This window comes from Aquarana catesbeiana, linkage group LG01 (assembly GCF_042186555.1).
Source record: "Aquarana catesbeiana isolate 2022-GZ linkage group LG01, ASM4218655v1, whole genome shotgun sequence".
Lineage (NCBI taxonomy): Eukaryota > Metazoa > Chordata > Amphibia > Anura > Ranidae > Aquarana > Aquarana catesbeiana.
The window spans coordinates 369,926,159-369,947,369 of record NC_133324.1 but is presented as its reverse complement, the minus strand read 5'-3'; the positions used below and the strand labels follow the sequence as shown (position 1 = coordinate 369,947,369).

General features: G+C 42.6%; 1 protein-coding gene across 1 annotated transcript in view; it reads left to right on the top strand.

Moving 5' to 3' along the window:
• DAPK1 (death associated protein kinase 1) overlaps positions 1–21,211 on the top strand; it is a 222,888-nt gene that overhangs the window by 147,425 nt on the left and 54,252 nt on the right. The window contains exons 9-15 of the mRNA XM_073633362.1: positions 150–195; positions 2,604–2,693; positions 4,780–4,872; positions 8,978–9,097; positions 10,852–10,950; positions 11,078–11,176; positions 16,543–16,641. Coding sequence (XP_073489463.1) covers positions 150–195; positions 2,604–2,693; positions 4,780–4,872; positions 8,978–9,097; positions 10,852–10,950; positions 11,078–11,176; positions 16,543–16,641 — 646 coding nt within the window. The remainder of the gene's footprint in view (positions 1–149; positions 196–2,603; positions 2,694–4,779; positions 4,873–8,977; positions 9,098–10,851; positions 10,951–11,077; positions 11,177–16,542; positions 16,642–21,211) is intronic.

Sequence of the window (21,211 nt, the reverse complement as noted above, 5' to 3'; positions counted from 1 at the left end):
AAGTTATAATACAATGTGACGTTTTTGACCATTGCCTTTAATAACACTAGTCAAATGGTAATCTGTGCAAAATATTTCAATTGTTTCTGGATAACGTCAGTGACGGTCTCAGCATCTCTCTAATAATTATTCATGTACATTTTTTAAAGGAAAAGAATGACAATTCAAGACAGCTTGAGTCATCCATGGATAAAGGTAAAGGTTGAAGATACCAAATGTGCAATATGCTCAAATTCAGTATTCTCACCTACACATTCTTCCTTCTATACAATCAAATTGCATTGCATTTGCTAAAATGTCTAAAACAGCTGCAACTAAAACATGGATATTCAAAAGTATACCTGCTCCACTTTCATAGTCCTGTGTTCTGAGGGAGAGCACTGGTGCTGGAAAGGTTTGTTTGAGTATGTATGGATGGTCCTGCACACACAAATAGGGTATTAAATTCAAACTTTACCCATAACAACTTGATAAAAAAAAAGAATGTTCTTTAGCAAAGAACATACATTTCACATTAATAATTATGCTACCAAAATTAGTGTGTGCTGTAAATTGCCTCCAGCATTGCTCCTGTTTCACTTGCTGGAGGTTGACATTTGGTTGAGGCCTAGAGTCCCTGAGGAGTAGTAAATCTTTAGGCTGTCAGCAGAACGGTCTCTACATTATAGGCATAGTACCGAAAAATAGAGAGCAACTGAGCATGTGCAAAGTGGAGGGTGACAGTAGGGTCGATTTACTAAAACTGGAGAGTGCAAAATCTAGTGCTGCTCTGCATAGAAATGAATCGGCTTCCAGTTTTTTTTGTCAAACCTTAACTGAACAAGCTGAAGTTAGAGATTGATTCGTTTCTATGCAGAGCTGCACCAGATTTTGCATTCTCCAGTTTGAGGCTGGGTTCACGCTGGAGAACGCAGCGGCTCACAGTGGTGCGTCTTCATTCACTGTTTCAGGTCCGAATTTTTGGCTGAATTCGGACCTGAAATGGACCAAAAGATGCACATGGCTCTTTTGCAATTTGCACTGGAGCCGCTCCGGAGATGTGTGAACTGGCTCCATTGAGAGCTGACCACAATCTCCTCCTATGCGAATGGGATGCGGGGAAACCCACATCCCATTCGCAATAGTGTGAACCCAGCCTTAGTAAACCAACCCCAGTAAATTTCTGGATTTTAAAGAGTACAGGCATTTATTTTTAATGTTTTACATAGCTATACCTGCAAAAGCGGCCAGCATGAAGTGATCTAGCAAAACTTAATTTTCTGACTAAAGTTCCACTGCAAGACCTTTTTTAGAGTTCAAACATGTTAGCCAATGCAGGCTTTTAGCTGCAAGCCTTTGTATGGATAAATACAATTTTTTTTAAACATTGGACTGTTTGCGAAATCATCCATATATAATATGTAGCTAAAATGAAGATACAAGCTATGCACTTAACCATGTAGGGAACCTAACAAGATAGAGATGAGGGATCTGACAATACCAACTTGTTTTTGAAAGTGCAAACCTGGAAGAAGCATGCGGCCAATACATTTTTGAGAAACCTGATATGAACATGCTTGTTCCAGGTACTTAACTTACCTAGAGGTGAAGACTGATGCAAAAAACGGTTGAGGACCATAGATCTTTAAAAACAAGTAATAAAATGGTTCCCATGTTGTACTCTGGCAGGTTCCCTGGATTGGGTATTTATCTACTTTCTGTACAGCCTAAGAATTTACCTATTAGCACACAGAAACCCAGCAGCCAAGTAGAGGAACATCTACAAAATGCCATGAAAACTGTAACCAGTTAGATGCTTGTTTTTAGTTTGTTTTTTTTTCATTTTTTTGTGTGAACAGACAAGCAGCTAAAATCTGATTGGTTACTCAAGTAATGTCCAATTTTTCTTTCCTGTGGAATCCTTATGACACCTTCCTATGCCTTTGTGTAGCAATCTCTGTTACTAAACCATTTTTAGAAGCAGAGTCAAGGACTTTTGGCGTTCATTGTGCACTTTAAATCCAGAGTAGCATAAGGTTTCGTTAGGAGCCAATGAGCTAGTAGTTCTAGAGCATTAAGATAATGTTACTAATTACTGACATTGGCCTGAATGCTTCCCTCTAACTATGTGCAGTAGTTATTTATTTTTCCTCTGTTGGTGTGCAGGCAATTTGAAATTTGGCAAGCTGCTAAATTACCAATGCAGTGAGTGTTGTAATGAAAAGTTCAGCTTTATTGATGGAGTTAATATTAATATCTGGCAGTGTGGTTCCCTCTAATTTCCCTAGTCACGTCTTGGGAGAAGCTGAACTCCATCTTACCTTGTAGCTTATTGCAGCAGTAATAACTGGCCCACATTCTTCCCCCAGATGCCCCATTGCTGATCAGTGCAGACACAAAATAAAGAACATAAATCACACATTTCCAACCTCCTCCTACGTATGAAGTGATCTTTTACAGTTTACTGCTTTTATTGTTCAGTGTGATTGCTTGCATAAAAACACTGCAGTATATGGAGTGTGATTATTTCCATTGTCAGGCCTTTTATTCTGTGCAAGCTTTAAACAAAACTCCCCCTGAGTGTAGCGCACAGCTGTTCTGACTGTTCTATATATTTGTCACAGCCTAAGGATACCCAACAAGCACTGAGCAGAAAAGCCTCTGCAGTGAATATGGAGAAATTCAAGAAGTTTGCTGCACGCAGAAAATGGAAAGTAAGTGTTTGTTCCGTTTTCTCATTATATGGACCGTACAGAACAATTCAAAGATGAAAATCTATATATACACACCCGTGCATACTGTATATAGATCTGTATATTCCATCCCTTCTATATGAGCAAAACTATACATAGCCACTTGTCCCACACATACTCCACCGTGTAGTATCACAAAGTAAGCCTCACATGAGGTAATAGAAACATATATTTAGTCAGACAGATATCGTACCAGTAACTTCCATTTTTGTTTTCTGGTCTATCTGTGCCACCTGTGCCAGTGTCTATTTCAGAGTGAATAAAAGTTATCATGCCGAGTAATGTTAAAGCGGAACTAAAGTCCCAGATTTAAAGGCTTCAAGCAAGCAGGTAGGTTTATTTTATTGCAGAAGAGACACTGCTTGAAAAAAAGAAAAAAAAAACATACCTGCCTGCTTGCAGTCTTTTTTTTGGAATGGACACCAAGCTGCTCAAGTGCAGCTCAGTTGATGTTCTAGCACAGACCTCGTGTGTCCTCCTCCTCTACCAAACCCTCTACCCAAAAGATTAACCTTTTTTGATTAACCTTTTGGGTTTAATATTTGGTAAATACACCATTTATTTTGATCAGTATTTGATTGAACTTTGTGAGATGTGCACGTGGTCACTTCAGTTATTAGGAAATTCAATAAGGGTTGTCACGCAAGTTATTATTTTTCTGTAAAGGAGCGCTACATTGATTTTTGAAAACTAAGATAAGCGGGCTTCTGAAATAAGGAGGAACCTTTATATGGGTGACCCCCCCCCTCCCCCCCACAGACTTTGTGTGGCCTGGAGCTATCGCACACTGACCTCTTCTTCTAGCAGTAATTGCCTGATTCCATACAGGGCATTGAGGGCAGGCTCACCCTCAGATCTTTGATCCTCTTCTCCTCCCGCACCCCCTCCTTGCAGTTTCTTCCAAATTTCAGAAAATGGTGCCATGACATCACTGCGCAACCGCCCCCTGCCTGAGCCGAGCTCAGCCGATTACTAATAGGCTGGCTCCAAATGAGGCTGAACTAAGCTCAGCCGATTACTAATAGCCCTGCTCCAAAACTGTGCATGCATAGTTCCAGAGCTGGGGACAAGTGAATTTTTTAGGGGCACTTTTCTGCTGTTCATGGACATTTACGTACAGCTGAAGAGTGCCTTTTTTTTTACAAACTATCTATAAATTTATGGACAGTTGGCAACGCTGGGTGGAAGATGCTGGCAAAGATCGTCAAAATGTTAAAGGTAATTAGTGGAAGTTTAGTTCCTCTTTAATGAAACTAACACTGTGAGCATAAAGGGGTTCATGGATACATTTCCTCATTTTTTTTTTTTACTGCTATGTACTGTGGTACAATGTATCCAATTGTACCACATTTGGTAAAAAGACGTTTAAGAGAAATCCATAATTTTCTTATCCTTTCCAAAAAATAAAGAATGATAGAATTATACTTGTACAATTCACTGACTTTTCCTCTAACCGAGGCTTATCTTGTCAACCCATGCTTGGATTTGTAGCCTTAAACAAATTTAACAAGCTGTTTAAAATGATGTGATGGTTATGATTTAGCATGGTTTACAATATATGCTTATTTACATTTATGCACACTGATCTCCGTTCACTTCTACTGTGCCGGTTATCAAGTAAGCTGCAAATTGAAAGTCTAGTTTGGTCACACTTTAGCATGACTAAATATCACTAGTGTAGATAAGTCTTGCAAAAGAGATCCTTCGTATAGAAGTTCTAGATTAAATTATTCTTATACTGAAAAAGACTGCCTAGGCAGTTTTTAAATTTTATAAACATGCCTATTTGGGTGATAGTGATGATAAATGTACACACTGTGCATTAGCAGTGGGGAACAATTACTGGGGGCTTCAAATGAAATAATTTTCCTGCAATGTCTGGGACTTGCAGAATATATTATAACATGTCCATTTTGTAGGATTGGACATTTTCTCCCAACCGTGCCTGACATTTTTAATTAGGGTTTGTCAGCTGAGAAAGGTACATTTCCTGTGCAGTGTGGCACAATTAAGGATAACTGACATGCAATGTCTTCTCTTTTTCAAGCAATCTGTCCGCTTAATATCCCTGTGCCAAAGACTATCAAGATCTTTCTTATCCAGAAGCAACATGAGTATTGCTAGAAGTGATGACACTCTGGTAAGTGTAGAAAATCAACCTCAACAATTGAGTTTTCCTTCATTTATGTGCACAGGGCTTACTAGAAAAGCAATACTGCCTACATGATATACCATCGCTAGCATGCTCAGTTGGTTTTAGTGCCTCAAATGAGGTTATGTAAATAAACCATGGCATAGGGATTTGTGGCTTTACACACCATTGCTGAATTAACTGCAATAAAAGTATTTATCCACACAGCACCTGAATTGTGGTACCAATGTACAAAGTCAGTAACCTATAGTAAAAGGGTGCAAGCTGTCCAACAGCCTAAAGTGGTTGTAAACCTCAGATGTAAAATATGAACAAAGCATATCCCCCCAGAGTTTGTACTTGTCTCACTCCAAAACGCTAAGGGGGTTATTTACGAAAGGCAAATCCACTTTGCACTGAAAGTGCACTTGGAAGTGCAGTCGCTCTAAATCTAAGGGGTAGATCTGAAATGAGTGGAAGCTCTGCTGATTTTATCAGCCAATCGTGTGCAAGCTAAAATGCTGTTTTTTATCTTTCTTGCATGTCCCCCTCGGATCTACAGCGACTGCACTTCCAAGTGCACTTGCAGTGCAAAGTGGATCTTCCTTTAGTAAATAACCTCCTAAGTGTCATTTCTGTGAGCTGCCTTGTTCCTCTTCTACCAGCATGAGTCCCTTCTGACAAGTTTTTCCTGACACCAAGAGAAAAAAGGTGAAATGGGAGGGATCTCCAGCCTCAGCTCTGTTCCTGTGTGCTGTATGAAGGGGGAGGGGTGTCCCCCTCCCCTCTCCATCCCTCTCCATCCCTCCCCTATCCTCCCCTACTCTCCTCCTCTTCCTCTCCTCTCTTGCCCTCTCCTCTCCTCTCTTGCCCTCTCCTCTCCTCCCCTCTCTTGCTCTCTCCTCTCCTCCCCTCTCTTGCTCTCTCCTCTCCTCCAATCAACTCTCAGAGTTCTCACTGATGTAACTTCAGCTCTCCGCCTTCTGCTTTTCAGAGCTGACATATCCTGTGTATATATTCTGCGGTTTGAATGAATGTAGGGGAAAGACAGCTGCAGATAAACAGGTACAAATTATTAAGGAGGATTTGTTTCATCTCTATGCATCACCTGAGGCCAGTCACTTCACTGAGTATATGGAAGGGTTTACAACCACTTTAAATAAAACAAGAGTATATCCTTTTTTACAAAATTTGCCCTGTGTCTTTTTTTTTCTTCATAGCCAAATTGTGGGGACCCAGGAAACAAATATAATTTTTTTTTTATTTTTTATATTGCTGTCCGCTTTTTCACATGGACTGTCAGTTTTTTGGATGGATCAAGACTAAATTGCAATGTACAGTATAGCTATAAACAGGCGAATGTAAACTGACATACATCGGTTTACATCTGCGTTATCCAATTTTTATGTCCCCAGAAAAAAATGGAAAAGTTTTGCAGATAAAGAGATGTAAATAAATGTCTGTTCCATTTGCGTTTTTTGGGCGACAAACGTTTTTTTTGTTCACACTTTTATCCACCTATAACTTTTTTTTCAACATAAAAAAAAAAAAAAAAACGGACTTCTTAAAAACTGATGTATACTGATGTAAACTGAACTGAACATGGTTATTAAACTAATGTCAAGGATTACATTTTCATGCATTTTCTTCACTTTTCATGACTGAACTGATTACACGCGTGTTCATTTACATATGCCTGCCTCTGAGGTAGGTGGATGAACTGAACAGGCACGGATGTCCCAAAACAGACATCTATCCCATTCTCTGTACTCTGTAAAATACTGCTAAATTTGTTGTTGTTAAATAAAAAAAAAATACATTACTTACAAAGGTACCACTGCTACCTGCTCAAAATAAATTTGCAAAGTAAATAAGTATGCTATTTGACCCATTCTTTACATTTTTTTTTTCTGAGGGAAAAAGTGAACATTGTAGAGCCTTGGTCGCCAACCTGTGGCCCTTTGGTATATGATATGCGGCACTCGGACCTCAGCAGTCTGTAGTGGGAACATTGATTAGGGTATTAGCATTGATCTCTACTAGCCTTATGTAACATGTTCCCAGTTTCATATTGTCTTCTGCAGCATATCCCCAGCCAAAGGTGTAGCATGTCCACACTCTCTGACCCTCGTTTCCTTTTAGTAGATCTGCAGTTTTTGGCAGTCCTCTCAAGCATTATATATATGGTGATGTTAGGGGGTGCATTTGAGCCCCCTTTAGCTCATAAGTTGACAACCCCTGCTGTAGATCATTATTTCACAGTGCATTTACCTTAATATGCTCGGTTAAGAGTAGCTCAAATAATGACAGTGGTTTCCTCTGTGGAAGCATTTTGAAAGTAGAGAGAATATTGCACAATAAACATTTTCTGATATTATCTATATTTGTGGACGTCTATGGTACCCTGGGATTGTACACTACAGGGGTTGGGATACAATTTGCGTGCATTGCTCTAAGACTTTCATTTTCTGCTGTCGTCTTGGTTTTTATCAATCATTAAGCAGTTTCCTGAGCCATCAAAGAACAGAAAATGCTTTGCTTTGCAGCATTACCAAGGTAGCCGAAGCTACAATTTAACAGTTCCCCCAGGTCTCCATCCTGTCAAATATTTCACATTAAGTTATGGAATAGAGTAATAAAAGAACAACCAAGGTCTTCCCATTTTCCATATCTCCTGATGTTAAAATTAACATTTCAGCATGGTTACACAGGGAACACCTTATAAATGATTCTTTAAGCCTAAGGTGCCATACACTAATTGTGAGGTTTTTTTCAGCCTGTGGGCTGAACAAAAAAAGGCCAATGGTTTTCTCCACTCAAGCTATAAAGGAATCTCCTGCACGTGCTATTGTGTTTTGACCGTGACCCTTGCCAGCAGTCAAAATTCCCAAAGAGCAGCTGCATCTGATTGGATCCAACCACTGATTGGTCGAATATTTACCAGCAGGCTCCATTCCTAAAAGTCAATTGAGTGATCAACTTTTATGGAATGGGACCACCCACTGACAGAACTTTGTTGACGTTCACACTGAGTATGACCAGTTTTACGATGCTTCAGTATTGTGGGCAAACTACAATACTAGAGTTGGAGAACTGGATATATTGGAATAAAACTAAAGGGGTTTTACATTTCATTGTAGAAGATGCTACTCTTTAGTCATTGGCAAAGAAAACAAACGTATTTTGCTGCAGTTTTTAAATGAAACTCTACTTTTGCTGGGAAAAACATTCTCTCCAGGCTAGTTATATATGTTGGGAGGATTTTTACAAGCTCCATTTCAGTCTTTCTTGCTTTTGATCTGAAAATACTGAAACATACCATTGCAGTATCTTTAAGGGGGCTTGTTCACACCAACTTACACATTAGAATGGATGCAGGCTGGTGTCTTTTGTGTAGTAGCAGTGAGGGGCGGTTCCTTGAGTTGTTGCATTACAAGGCACAGATTTATTTTATTTATTTTTTGTTTTTTTTTGTTTGTTTTTTTCTAAATGTCACAAAATGACATTTCTTTCTAAATGTCACAAAATGACATTCCTATCACTGAGATGCAGCACATTGTGAAAAAACACCTTCTTTTTAAGCCAAAGTTGAGTGTTCACTTAAAATAATGACTGTCGCTACAATTTGACAGTCTCTTTGAAAATTCCTGCATTCAATAAAGTGTTCCTTTTTGGCATGGGTGAGGGTGATTAATTGGGGTTTTAGTACTGTGTCCTATAAGGTATGCTATAAAGTGCCCCAGAGTCCACAAAACTGGGATGCTTTGATTAAGATAACATTTTCTTGTTGCAAATTATTCTTATTGTTATACAGGATTTATATAGCACCAACAGTTTGCGCAGCGCTGTACAACATGAGGGCAGACAGTACAGTTACAATACAGTTCAATACAGGAGGAGTCAGAGGGCCCTGCGCGGTAAAGCTTGCAATCTAAAAGGAGTGGCCCTCGCTATTCTACGAAGCCTCACTAATGGTTGGGGAGATTGTTCATCGTAGTGATGTGCACCAGAAACTCCAAAATAGGAATAGTTCATGATGGTGGTCAGTGTAAAATGCTGGGGTTGGAGAGTTTAATATCTGTTAATACATAATCCCATGTTTTTATTATTGCAGGATGAAGAAGATTCTTTTGTTATGAAGGCCATCATTCATGCCATAAATGATGACAATGTTCCAGGTTTGCAGCACCTTTTAGGGTCGTTGGCAAACTATGATGTAAACCAGCCAAACAAGGTAAAATATGTTGTGTGTTTTTTTTTTTTTTTTTTTTTATGAACATCCTGTTTATATTGTATTTAACCACTTCAATACCTGGCATTTTCACCCCCTTCCTGCCCAGGCCAATTTTCAGTTTTCAGCACTGTTGCACAATTGACAATTGTCATGCAACACTGTACCTAAATGACATTTTTATTTTTTTTTCCCCACAAATTCTTTTGGTGGTATTGTCACTTGGAGTGACAAGCTTGAAAAAAACACAATATTTTTTTACTTTTTGCTATAATAAATATCCCAATTTAAAAAAAAAAAAAAATACATTTTCCTCAGTTTAGGCCAATATGTATTCTACATATTTTTGGTAAACAAATTTGCAATAAGCGTATATTGATTGGTTTGCGCAAAAGTTATAGCGTCTACAAAATAGGGGATAGTTTTATGGCATTTTTATAATGGCGGCGATCTGCGATTTTTATCGTGACATTGCGGCGGACATATCGGACACTTTTGACACTATTTTGGGACCATTCACATTTATACAACGATCAGTGCTATAAAAATGCACTAATTACTGTATAAATGTCACTGGCAGGGAAGGAGTTAACACTAAGGGGCGATCAAGGGGTTAACTGTGTTACCTAGGGAGTGATTCTAACTGTAGGGGGAGGGGACTCACAAGGGGAGGAGGCCGATCAGTGTTCCTCTGTACTGGGAACACGCGATCGGCCTCCTCTTCCCTGACAGAACGTGGATCTGTGTGATTACCTGCTCTGTTTCCGGCAATCGCGGGGACATCGTGGCCGCCGAGCACACGCATCGGCTCCCGAGTGACGTAGCGGGCTCGCCCCCAGACGGCCGGGAAGCCGAGGACATCATATGACGCCAACCCAGGATGGGACATCATTTGACTATGGGCGGGGAAGGAAGTGGTTAATAAATATCCTTCACTGTCTGTCCTCCTTAAGAGTGGTTAAACACGGGATCACAACCATTATCACAATCCCCCTAATAACCAGAACTTTTTCGTTAGTTTGAATCTTAAGTATAGTAGTACTGAATCCTATTTTTGGGATGCATCTTGCCTCAGGAGTGGGCAATGGTACTAGGCCTGAAGAACTTCATATCCCTGCTTTTGAGGACCTGTTGCTTTTGGTAACACACATACGTGAAAGGGTCCTAAGAGTTTACCTTTTAAAAACACACTATACTGTAGCACATTAATGAGATTTCTATTTGAAATTAATTTTTTTACAGTAATATTTGTTTGCACAAAAACCGATATAAGAGAGAAAGCCAAACGTACTTATCTGCAGATTTTATTAGGTCGATGACTATGAAGTATTATTACAAGAGCAGTGACTGCCATGTAACTAGCACCTCCAGAAGAAGTTTTCTGCAATGGCAGCCTCCGTGTTTCTTTCCTAGCAGGTTTACTTTAGGTTAACAACCACCTAGGCTTCATCTAATACTCAATATCTAAAGTGCATAATCTTGGTTTACATCTATTAGTAGCAAAGGTAGACTTCTCAGCTCATCTCTGGAGAAAAAGGGATAATATGAGATACGTTTCTCTAGTCGGTCAGCTAGCCACTTAAGTATACTGTCCAAATCCTTAGTGGGGCTCCCACTGGCTATATAGGTATTTAGTGCAAAACATAGCTAATTTTAGGTCTATTATACTGTATGTAGCCTTTAGGAATAACAATTGTGGATCAGGTTTGTGATGTAGAGTGCAGTTTTCTCAACCCTTTGCATTGGTTGTTTTTCAGCATGGCACTCCTCCACTATTAATTGCTGCAGGCTGTGGAAACATTCAAATGCTGGAGTTACTAATTAAACGTGGGGCACACATAGATGTGCAGGATAAGGTCTGTATCGTTCTACAAAAATGTTCTTCCAACTTACCCTTAATAAAGGCTGTATGGCAGTGTGTTGAATATGTTTCCCCTTATTGAGACTGAAACTGTTTTTTTTTCTTTTTCCGTGTTCTCTTAGGCTGGATCCAACGCACTTTATTGGGCCTCTCGGCATGGTCATGTTGAGACATTGAAATTCCTCCATCAAAAGAATTGTCCCTTGGATGTTAAGGATAAGGTATAATTTCTCATTAACAAATTGCTCCAGTTATTTCATACGTCATTTAATTGATAGTGTAAAGATGTTTAAATGCTCACTTTAGACTCTAGTATTAAACTGTCAGCAAGTGCAATCCTAACCTCTACATGTACACTAGACAGGAAAGAATATTGTAACCTATTTGTTCAGATATTATGGCATTTGAAAAGAGTTAGTACCGTATATACTCGAGTATAAGCCGAGTTTTTCAGCACATTTTTTTGTGCTGAAAACGCCCCCCCCTCGGCTTATACTCGAGTCTGTGTCCATCTGTAGCTGTGAGCGCCTGATCTCCCGCCGCTGTGACGTCAGTCTAGTCGGCAGCCATGCAGTGTAACAAAGACCTGCCTCCTCTTCGTCTGTGATAGGTGGAACACTGGCTTAGTGTGTCAGTGTTCTGTCACGAACGAGGAGGAGGCGGGGCTTTGTTACACTACATGGCCGCCGACTTTCTGCATTTCACAGCGCCGCCGACTTTCTGCATATCACAGCGCCGGAGATCATAAGGCTGCAGATGGACAGACGAGGAATAGAGCTAACCACACACAGGGGACAATGTAAGTTTTGCCCTGTTTAGTGTAATTTAGTGCCTTTTTGCTCTTTCCCCCTGGGGGTCTCTCTACAGAATAAAGTATAGGTTTTATATATCCCTTGTCTATGCACTCTAGGAAGCCCAAAAGGAAACCTATGCCTGTGTATTCACCCTAAATGCATGAGGAACAAGTTGTGACACTGCATGTGGGATAGAGGCTGCACACAATCAGTGATATATAAAGCATATGCACTTTTCTTGGATAATTCAACTGTTATGTCTAGTACAAATGGGCACAGTGAGGCTGCAGATGGGCATTGTTGATCCTCTTTTCCGCTTACAGTAGCTGATGCATTCCTCACCCTAGGCTTATACTCGAGTCAATAAGTTTTCCCAGTTTTTGTGGTAAAATTAGGTGCCTCGGCTTATATTCGGGTCGACTTATACTCGAGTATATGTGGTATATTTATCCAATTGCAATAAAGCATATGTCATGGCAAAATGTAAAAAAAAATTTATTTCTCTGCAATACTAGCACATTTCTCAATGTTTTATTCCTTTAAACCAGGCATGTCCAAAGTCCGGCCCGCGGGCCAATCGCGGCCCGCGGTCCGGTTTCGGACGGCCCGCCTGGTAATTTTGACATATATATCTTTTGTGGCCCCCAACGAATCCCCGAGCGCCGGGGGCCATAAAAGATAGATATGCTGGCTGCCTTGGAGGGGGCGGGACAAGCGCCGTACAGGATACAGGAGAATTTCCTGTTTACACGGCGTCCTGTGTAAAAGGAAGTCCCGTCTCCTGCGCTGCCATTGGACAATTGTTTTGTCCATCATAGGAGGCGGGACTTTCAATTAAAGAGGCCGCCGTGTAAACAGGAATTTCTCCTGTATATCTGTTGGCGCTCGTCCCGCCCCCTCCCTGTCTCCTCCAAGGCTGCAGATGGACATGAATCAGGCTGCACTGACAGCAATGGTGAGTCTGCATTCATGTCAATGTGGTGGGGGCTGCCGTATTTATGTCAATGTGGTGGGGGCTGCATTCATGTCAATGTGGGGGCTGCATTCATGTGAATGTGGTGGGGGCTGCATTCATGTCAATGTGGGGGCTGCATTCATGTGAATGTGGTGGGGGCTGCATTCATGTGAATGTGGTGGGGGCTGCATTCATGTGAATGTGGTGGGGGCTGCATTCATGTGAATGTGGTGGGGGCTGCATTCATGTGAATGTGGTGGGGGCTGCATTCATGTGAATGTGGTGGGGGCTGCATTCATGTGAATGTGGTGGGGGCTGCATTCATGTCAATGTGGGGGCTGCATTCATGTCAATGTGGGGGCTGCATTCATGTGAATGTGGTGGGGGCTGCATTCATGTCAATGTGGTGGGGGCTGCCGTATTTATGTCAATGTGGTGGGGGCTGCATTCATGTCAATGTGGGGGCTGCATTCATGTGAATGTGGTGGGGGCTGCATTCATGTGAATGTGGTGGGGGCTGCATTCATGTCAATACGGTGGGGGCTGCATTCATGTCAATACGGTGGGGGCTGCATTCATGTCAATACGGTGGGGGCTGCATTCATGTCAATACGGTGGGGGCTGCATTCATGTCAATACGGTGGGGGCTGCATTCATGTCAATACGGTGGGGGCTGCATTCATGTGAATGTGGTGGGGGCTGCATTCATGTCAATACGGTGGGGGCTGCATTCATGTCAATACGGTGGGGGCTGCATTCATGTCAATACGGTGGGGGCTGCATTCATGTCAATACGGTGGGGGCTGCATTCATGTCAATACGGTGGGGGCTGCATTCATGTCAATACGGTGGGGGCTGCATTCATGTCAATACGGTGGGGGCTGCATTCATGTTAATGTGGTGGGGGCTGCATTCATGTTAATGTGGTGGGGGCTGCATTCATGTTAATGTGGTGGGGGCTGCATTCATGTCAATACGGTGGGGGCTGCATTCATGTCAATACGGTGGGGGCTGCATTCATGTCAATACAGTGGGGGCCACATTCATGGCAATGGAGTGGGGGCCGCAGATGGGCACTGATTAGGCTGCATTGATGGGCACTGACCCTTATTTTGCTTCACAGTTCTTTATTTAAAATTTAAGATTTTTTTTCCTGAAACTTCATTTTTAAAGTGAAGGTGCATGTTATAAGCAGATTAAATCCGGTATATCCAAATAACACGCCCGAGCTCATCTATTCACCACACACAGCACAAAGGCAAGAGAATTCTTGTTGGGCCGTGTATTAGTGCTCGGATGGACACACTTAGACCAAATTTTAATGGTTTAAGAATGTCAGGCAAAATGGTCGGCCCTCAAGCATGTTCTATTCATCAAATCTGGCCCTCTTGGAAAAAAGATTGGACACCCCTGCTTTAAACACACTGCAAGTATGTAAAAGTAACTGTTGGTTTGGCAGAAATATGGTGTGCTCCTTCCTTCTATTCAACATGACAAAACAATGTATTTTGAGCTCTAAATTCCTTGGATTGTGGTGTCAGCCCTCCCTATTTCATTTCTGATGGATTGCAAAGAACACAGACCTTTTCTCATCTCTTCCAAAACCCCTTCTTGTACACAGGCAGAGGGCATAGGAAGTTATCCGCTCACAAGAGTCCTGGCAAGATTAACAGATACTTTTTGTATTTATTAAACATGGATACCAAAACACATTGAATGATATATTTGAAAACCAAAAGGGTATAGATAAGTTCATTGTTAGGGTTTACATGCTGTGGGGGTTAGCTCAGTTGGGGATCACCTTTCCTCGGAAAAAGGCAGTCCAAATGGCAGGTCTTTTCCTAAGTCTGACTTGTAACCAATTTTTATTTAAAAGGTTGCATAGAAACAAACAAAACAAAGTAAATCCTTGCCATCCAGGAACTAACTAAACATTATAGGTTCCTATTTCGCAGGTAAAGGGCTTCACCCAGTCACCAACCAAAAACAAACATTTTCCTCCATTCTCTTAAAGAGTCATGTCCACATGTAGCTCCCTGAGTCTCAGGCTAGAGCAACCTCTTGCTCCAGTCCTTTCTTATTTATACAGTGGAACGCAAAATCCAGTTCGGAACCAACCCTGCCAAGGAGGCCTGGAAAACCCAGACTGGATTCCACATAGGTTTCCTACATACGAACGTATTTGAGGTGACACATAGCATCTATCAATCACCTCACCTTTCCTGCTGTCACAATGCATACTTTAAGCTGATGGCTGCACCTTTAAAGTGCGCTATGAACATATTCTTAGAAAACAGTGAAAAGGCTTTAAAAGAAGCCATGACCTATCTAGCTGCTTGTAATGTGAAGTAGTTTAAACTTAAAGCCCGACCCCAGGCAAATAGAAAAATTATCCTTTGCAGTGTGGCTGTGCACGCACTGCAAGGGTTAAGTTCTCATTTATATCCAGGACAGTAATAAAAAGGAATATATTTATCCAATCCTTTTGTTTCTCCCTGCACCTTCTGCACCCCCACGTTCTAATGGTCTAGGGTCCTGACGTCATCAAGACCAGAGCAGAGTCCATAGCTCTGCTCTGGACGTGAGGACACCGAGGGACAGGACACCGCCGAGTTGTGGGGGAGCACCATCTGCTAGGGGAGTGGAGGATCAGGTAAGTAAATCTTTCTCTTCTCCCCTGGCCAAAAAAAAATCTTTTAATCCATTGCAGTGTCAGGCACAGACTTGCTGCAAGAGATAACTTTTCTGCCTGTAGTTGGGCTTTAAAGGTCACAACAAAAACTAGTCGGTTTCAGTCAGTTAGGGCCCTTTCACAGTCTGTTCACATTAGCAAGAGATTAGCAATTAGCAAGAGATCAGTGAACAGATTCCTTGCTGAATTAGAGCCAAACGGTATAGTATTTTCTACCCTGACCATAGCAGACTCATGTTAGGTCTACAGGCTTTAACTTCCGATCCGTCATGTTTAGGTCTGAAAGAATTAAAAAGGATGCAGACCTTTTCCTGGGTTTTTTTGTTTGTTTTTGTTTCTTCAGACCTAGACGGACTTGACGGTAAAATGCATGTCTGTTTACATTCGCCTCTCCTTAAACTTAAATGAGAATTCTGCTGCAGTAGAAAGTAATAGAAAAACAAAACATTTTTAGTGCCTTTGTTGTGAAATTTGAAAACAAACTTCTTCAGAATGCTTATAGCTACAGAGGTGAATAGGGGCTTATTTTAAAGTTATTTTACTACTTGTTCAGAATATGTAACTACTTTACTATGTATATTCTGGCCACAGGTCAATTTTGTTGTGCTACATTACCTATTTACTGAATTTTGTTGGAGATGGGCAATTGTTAAAGAGCAATAAATGGGAAGGAAAAAGGTAGAATTTAAAGTAAGGTGGAAACTGTAGGCACAATCGCTGAAGTTTGGAATACTACACACACACATTGGTCATCCATATCCTTCTCATTATCTTAGCTTGCACACATGCCTTTTTACGTAGATGACAAAGTCAATAATTACTTTTCTCTCCATGCTATGCAAATGCTTACCAGTGCAATGCTGTTTTTACCTGCTGATATTGCACAGTTCACAGGAAACATGATTGGGATTCATTTCTAAGGCAGTGTAAAAGCAGTAAGTCACAAAAATCAAATTTCATGCTTATTGATCTTGACTACAGTAAACTGAAATCTGATTATGAACTGCAATGGTTTGTAGTACAATACTGTGCAGATACAAAAAAAAAGCCTGCAGTCTTTTCTTTACTTTATTTTATTATTTTTTGCATAGAAAGTTAAACATTTTATGTTTCTTTTTAACCTTTTCTGAATTTTTTATATTGTAGTCTGGGGAAACAGCCCTGCATGTCGCAGCTCGCTATGGTCATGTGGAGGTCATCCAGTATTTGTGCAGTATTGGATCAAATCCAGACATTCAGGACAAGGTATGTATGTGTTTCTAGATGGTATTAGGCTGGCCATACATTATACAATTTTCTTGTACAGTTTTCCTTTAGATTTACCAAAATTATATACATTGGGGAAAATAATTATTTAATCCCCTGAAGATTTTGTAAGTTTGCCCACTTACAAAGAAATGAAGAGTCTAAAATTTTATGTTAGGTGTATTTTAAATGATAGAGACAGAATATCAACCAAAAATCCAGAAAGACACGATACAAATGTTATAAATTGAGTTGCAGTTCAGTGAGTAAAAGAAGTATTTGATCCTCAAGCCAAACATGACTAGGTACTTTAATGGAGAAACCCTTGTTGCCAGGCACAGAGGTAAGACGTTTCATGTAGATAGTGACCAGGTTTGCACACATCTCAGAAGGAGTTGCAGAGACAGCCAAGAAACCTTAAGGATTTGGAGAAGATCTGTAAAGAAGAATGGACCGAAATCCCTCCTGAGATATGTGCAAACCTGGTAACCAACTAGAAGAAACGTCTTACCTCTGTGCTTGCCAACAAGGGTTTCTCCACCAAGTACTGTCATGTTTTGCTTGGCGGTCAAATACTTCTTTCTTTCTCGAACATCACGGGACACAGAGCCACAGTAATTACTGATGGGTTATATAGGTATCACTGGTGATTGGACACTGGCACACCCTATCAGGAAGTTCAACCCCCTATATAATCCCTCCCCCTTGCAGGGATACCTCAGTTTTTACGCCAGTGTCTTAGGTGATGGACGTGTAAAGATGTCCTGTGCTGAGCTCCAAAGGGAATATCCTAAGATCCTATACTGGGGCAAGCCAGGCGAACCGGATCCATTCAAAGTGTCTTTTCATGGCCGAATTGAATGGTACCCGGGCCTTGTGTCCGAAGAAACGAGGTTTTACCCGTAATGCTTCTCTTTTTAGAGAGCTGGACCCCGCAGATCAGAAAATGGCTTTAAACTTCCTAATTTCTGGCGAGGTGCTTTACGGTCCCAGAACTGTTGGATCACCCTACTGATGGGGGCCCCAGTCTCTGACGGTTTTTTCAAACGGAGGCCCACCGTGAGAGGTGAAGATTGGGTCTCTGTAAACAGCACCCTGCGGCTGGATAAGGTAAGAGGAGATTCCACAGAATTTTTGAGTTCTAGTGGCTTTTCTCCTTTAAGGTAAATGCATGCTATGCCTATTGTGACCACCGGGGGCTGCCAAGAGCACAAACCTACACATGCTGACTGACTGTCTCAGGTGTTCAGTGCTGATTATGTCCCAGCATCTCAAAGCAGGCTGCAAGCAGGTAAGGTGGAAAGGGGGATTTCTCATGTTTGAATGTTCCCCCCCAGGCTAGAGAGGGGCCACAGGGGTCTAGAAAGTGGTTATACCACCCGGGCTCTGCGGCCTAATGGCCACCATCTCTGAAGATAGCCGTTCAGGCAGATCTTGTTACCAGCCTCCCTCCCTCCCCCCCCCATCCCCAGCCTTTTCTCCAGAAGCATGACAGGAGAGTCGGCAGTGCGGGAAGCGCTCGTTTTTTTCAAAACTCGAGGGGGGGGCGGTAGAGGAGGGGGCGGGACGTCAGCACATAGTGTTTAGACTCCCACTCAGGCCAGCTGCAGGCTATTAAAGGCACTCTGTACAGGTGCACTCAGCCTTCTGAGAGACACAGAGCTGACGGTCGCATGTAAGGTGGGACACAGGCATTCTCCTAGGCAGCATTTACTGAAGTAACACCAGACTGAGCATTGGGTAGCAAGGCTTTTAGCCAGACTACATCGCTCAGCGGGCAGTGTTCATTTGTATACCTCACACCTTGTTGCTTTGCACTATGGGTAGAAGAGGTTCAAGCACCCCAGGAACCAGAGACACTAGGGGATCTCGTTCAGGTTCTGAGGGCCCCCTGTCGGCAGCATCCTCCCCCCCTAAAGATGGGCCAGGGACGGCTAGCCAGGGAGAGCCATCGGGGTCAGGGGCTACACCTGCTTCTGGCACTTCAGCCCCTGTATATATTACACAAGAGGTTTTTTCCTCAACCATTAATGGTCTAGAGGAAAGATTAATGGCCGTGATTACGTCTTCACTCAGTGGAAGAAAACGCACTAGGCTTTCCTCTGTTCCCCAAGACCCTCAGACAGAGGAGCTCTGGGATAAAGGAGATGAATCCCTTTCAGAGGATCGGGATGGGATGGATGATTCCTCTTCGGAGGATTCAGGTGGAGAGGGACCCTCTGCGACTTCCCAAGAGGAGAAAGTCTTAGTGCAGATCCTCACTGGATTGGTCCGCTCCACATTTAAGTTGCCCATACCTGAAACTGCTAAAGAATCCTCTTCTGCTTTGGGGTCACTGAAACCTTTCCAAGCAGCACATGCTTTTCCTGTTCATACTTTACTTGAAAAGCTTATTTATTCTGAGTGGGATCACCCAGACAAATGTTTTTTTCCGCCGAGAAAGTTTTCAACACTTTATCCGATGGAAGAAAAGTTTATTAAAATGTGGGGAATACCGGCTATTGATGCCGCCATTTCCTCCGTAAATAATAGCCTGACTTGTCCTGTAGACAATGCTCAGATGCTCAGGGATCCTGTAGATAAAAGGATGGAATCCCTATTGAAGGATGTTTTCTCCTTAGCAGGATCAGTGGCCCAACCTGCAGTAGCAGCGATTGGAGTCTGTCAATACTTAAGAGACCATGTTAAGCAGGTCATCAAAGTATTACCTGAACAGCAGGCCCAGGGGTTTGCTAACCTTCCAGCGGCCTTATGCTTTGTGGTTGACGCCATTAGAGATTCTATCGTGCAAATCTCCCGTCTTTCACTGGGGTTGGTGCATATACGTAGAATCCTATGGTTGAAAAATTGGTCAGCCGAAGCACCATGTAAGAAGCTACTGGCTGGGTTTCCATTTCGTGGTGCAAGGTTGTTTGGAGAGGACTTGGATAACTATATCAAGAGAATCTCTTGTGGGAAAAGCACTCTCTTACCTGTCAAGAAGAAGAGTAAGCGTCCCTCTTTCAAACGGACTCTTTCCCCCAGCGCTGGGGGCTTCAGCCTCCAGGCAGTCTCGAAGGCCGCCTCCATCGGGGTCCAGAGACAAGAGTCAACCCCAGGGACAAAAGAAGTCCTGGGGAAAGAAGCCTACTAGGCAAAACACTAAGACCTCTGCATGAGGGGGCGCCCCCGCTCACTCGAGTGGGGGGAAGACTGCGACAGTTCTCAGAGCTCTGGTACGAGGACTTCCAGGACAGATGGGTAGTCTCCACGGTAACCTTAGGGTACAAGCTGGAGTTTCAGGAATTCCCTTCTCCTCGGTTCCTCAGATCAAATGTTCCCAGAGACCCAGAGAAGAAGCAGTCGCTCCTTCTAGCGTTAGAGCGACTTTTGTCGCAGGAGGTCATTATGATAGTTCCCGCAAAGGACCAGGGATTGGGCTTCTATTCCAACCTTTTTACGGTCCAAAAGCCAAATGGGGATGTCAGGCCCATTTTGGACTTAAGGGATCTGGACCGATTCCTAAGGATTCAATCCTTCCGCATGGAATCAATTCGAACAGTAGTTCCCACCCTGCAGGGAGGAGAATTTCTGGCATCAATAGACATCAGAGATGCATATCTGCATGTGCCCATTTTTCCTGCTCATCAGAAATTTCTGCGCTTCGAGGTAGGAGGGCGCCATTTCCAGTTTGTGGCTCTGCCTTTTGGGATAGCCACTGCACCTCGAGTGTTCACAGAGATCTTGGCTCCTCCTCTGGCCAGATTAAGGGCTCAGGGTATAGCTGTCATAGCATACCTAGACGACCTGCTCTTGATAGACCGGTCGGTAGCCTCTTTGAATGGAAACTTGAGGACCACGGTCAGGTATCTAGAACACCTGGGTTGGATCCTCAACTTAGAAAAGTCTTTCCTAAAACCAGTAAGAAGACTGGAGTATTTAGGTCTGATTATAGATACAAGCCAGGAGAAAATATTTCTACCCCAGGCAAAGATCACTGCTTTGAGAGAGCTGATTCTGACAGTAAGGACCAAGAAGGGTCCCTCAGTCCGCCTTTGTATGAGGGAAGATGGTGTCTTCATTCGAAGCAGTTCCCTATGCTCAGTTTCACTCAAGAATGCTGCAACACAGTATTCTGTCGACCTGGAACAAGAAGGTTCAGGCATTAGACTTTCCGATGCACCTGTCGCATGCGGTGCGTCAGAGCCTCAATTGGTGGCTCATACCCGAAAACCTGCGGAAGGGGAAATCCTTTCTACCGGTTACCTGGACGGTGGTAACAACAGATGCCAGTCTGTCAGGTTGGGGAGCAGTTCTGGAACAGGCTGCGGTCCAAGGGGTATGGTCCAAGACAGAGAGGACCTTACCCATCAACATTCTGGAGATCCGGGCGATACATCTAGCTCTAAAAGCCTGGACTATCAGGCTACAGGGTTGTCCGGTCAGGATCCAGTCCGACAATGCCACAGCAGTGGCTTATGTCAATCATCAGGGAGGCACCCGGAGCTGAGCTGCTCAAAAAGAGGTGAACCAGATCTTAGTCTGGGCAGAGATGCATGTGCCATGCATATCGGCAGTTTTCATCCCGGGA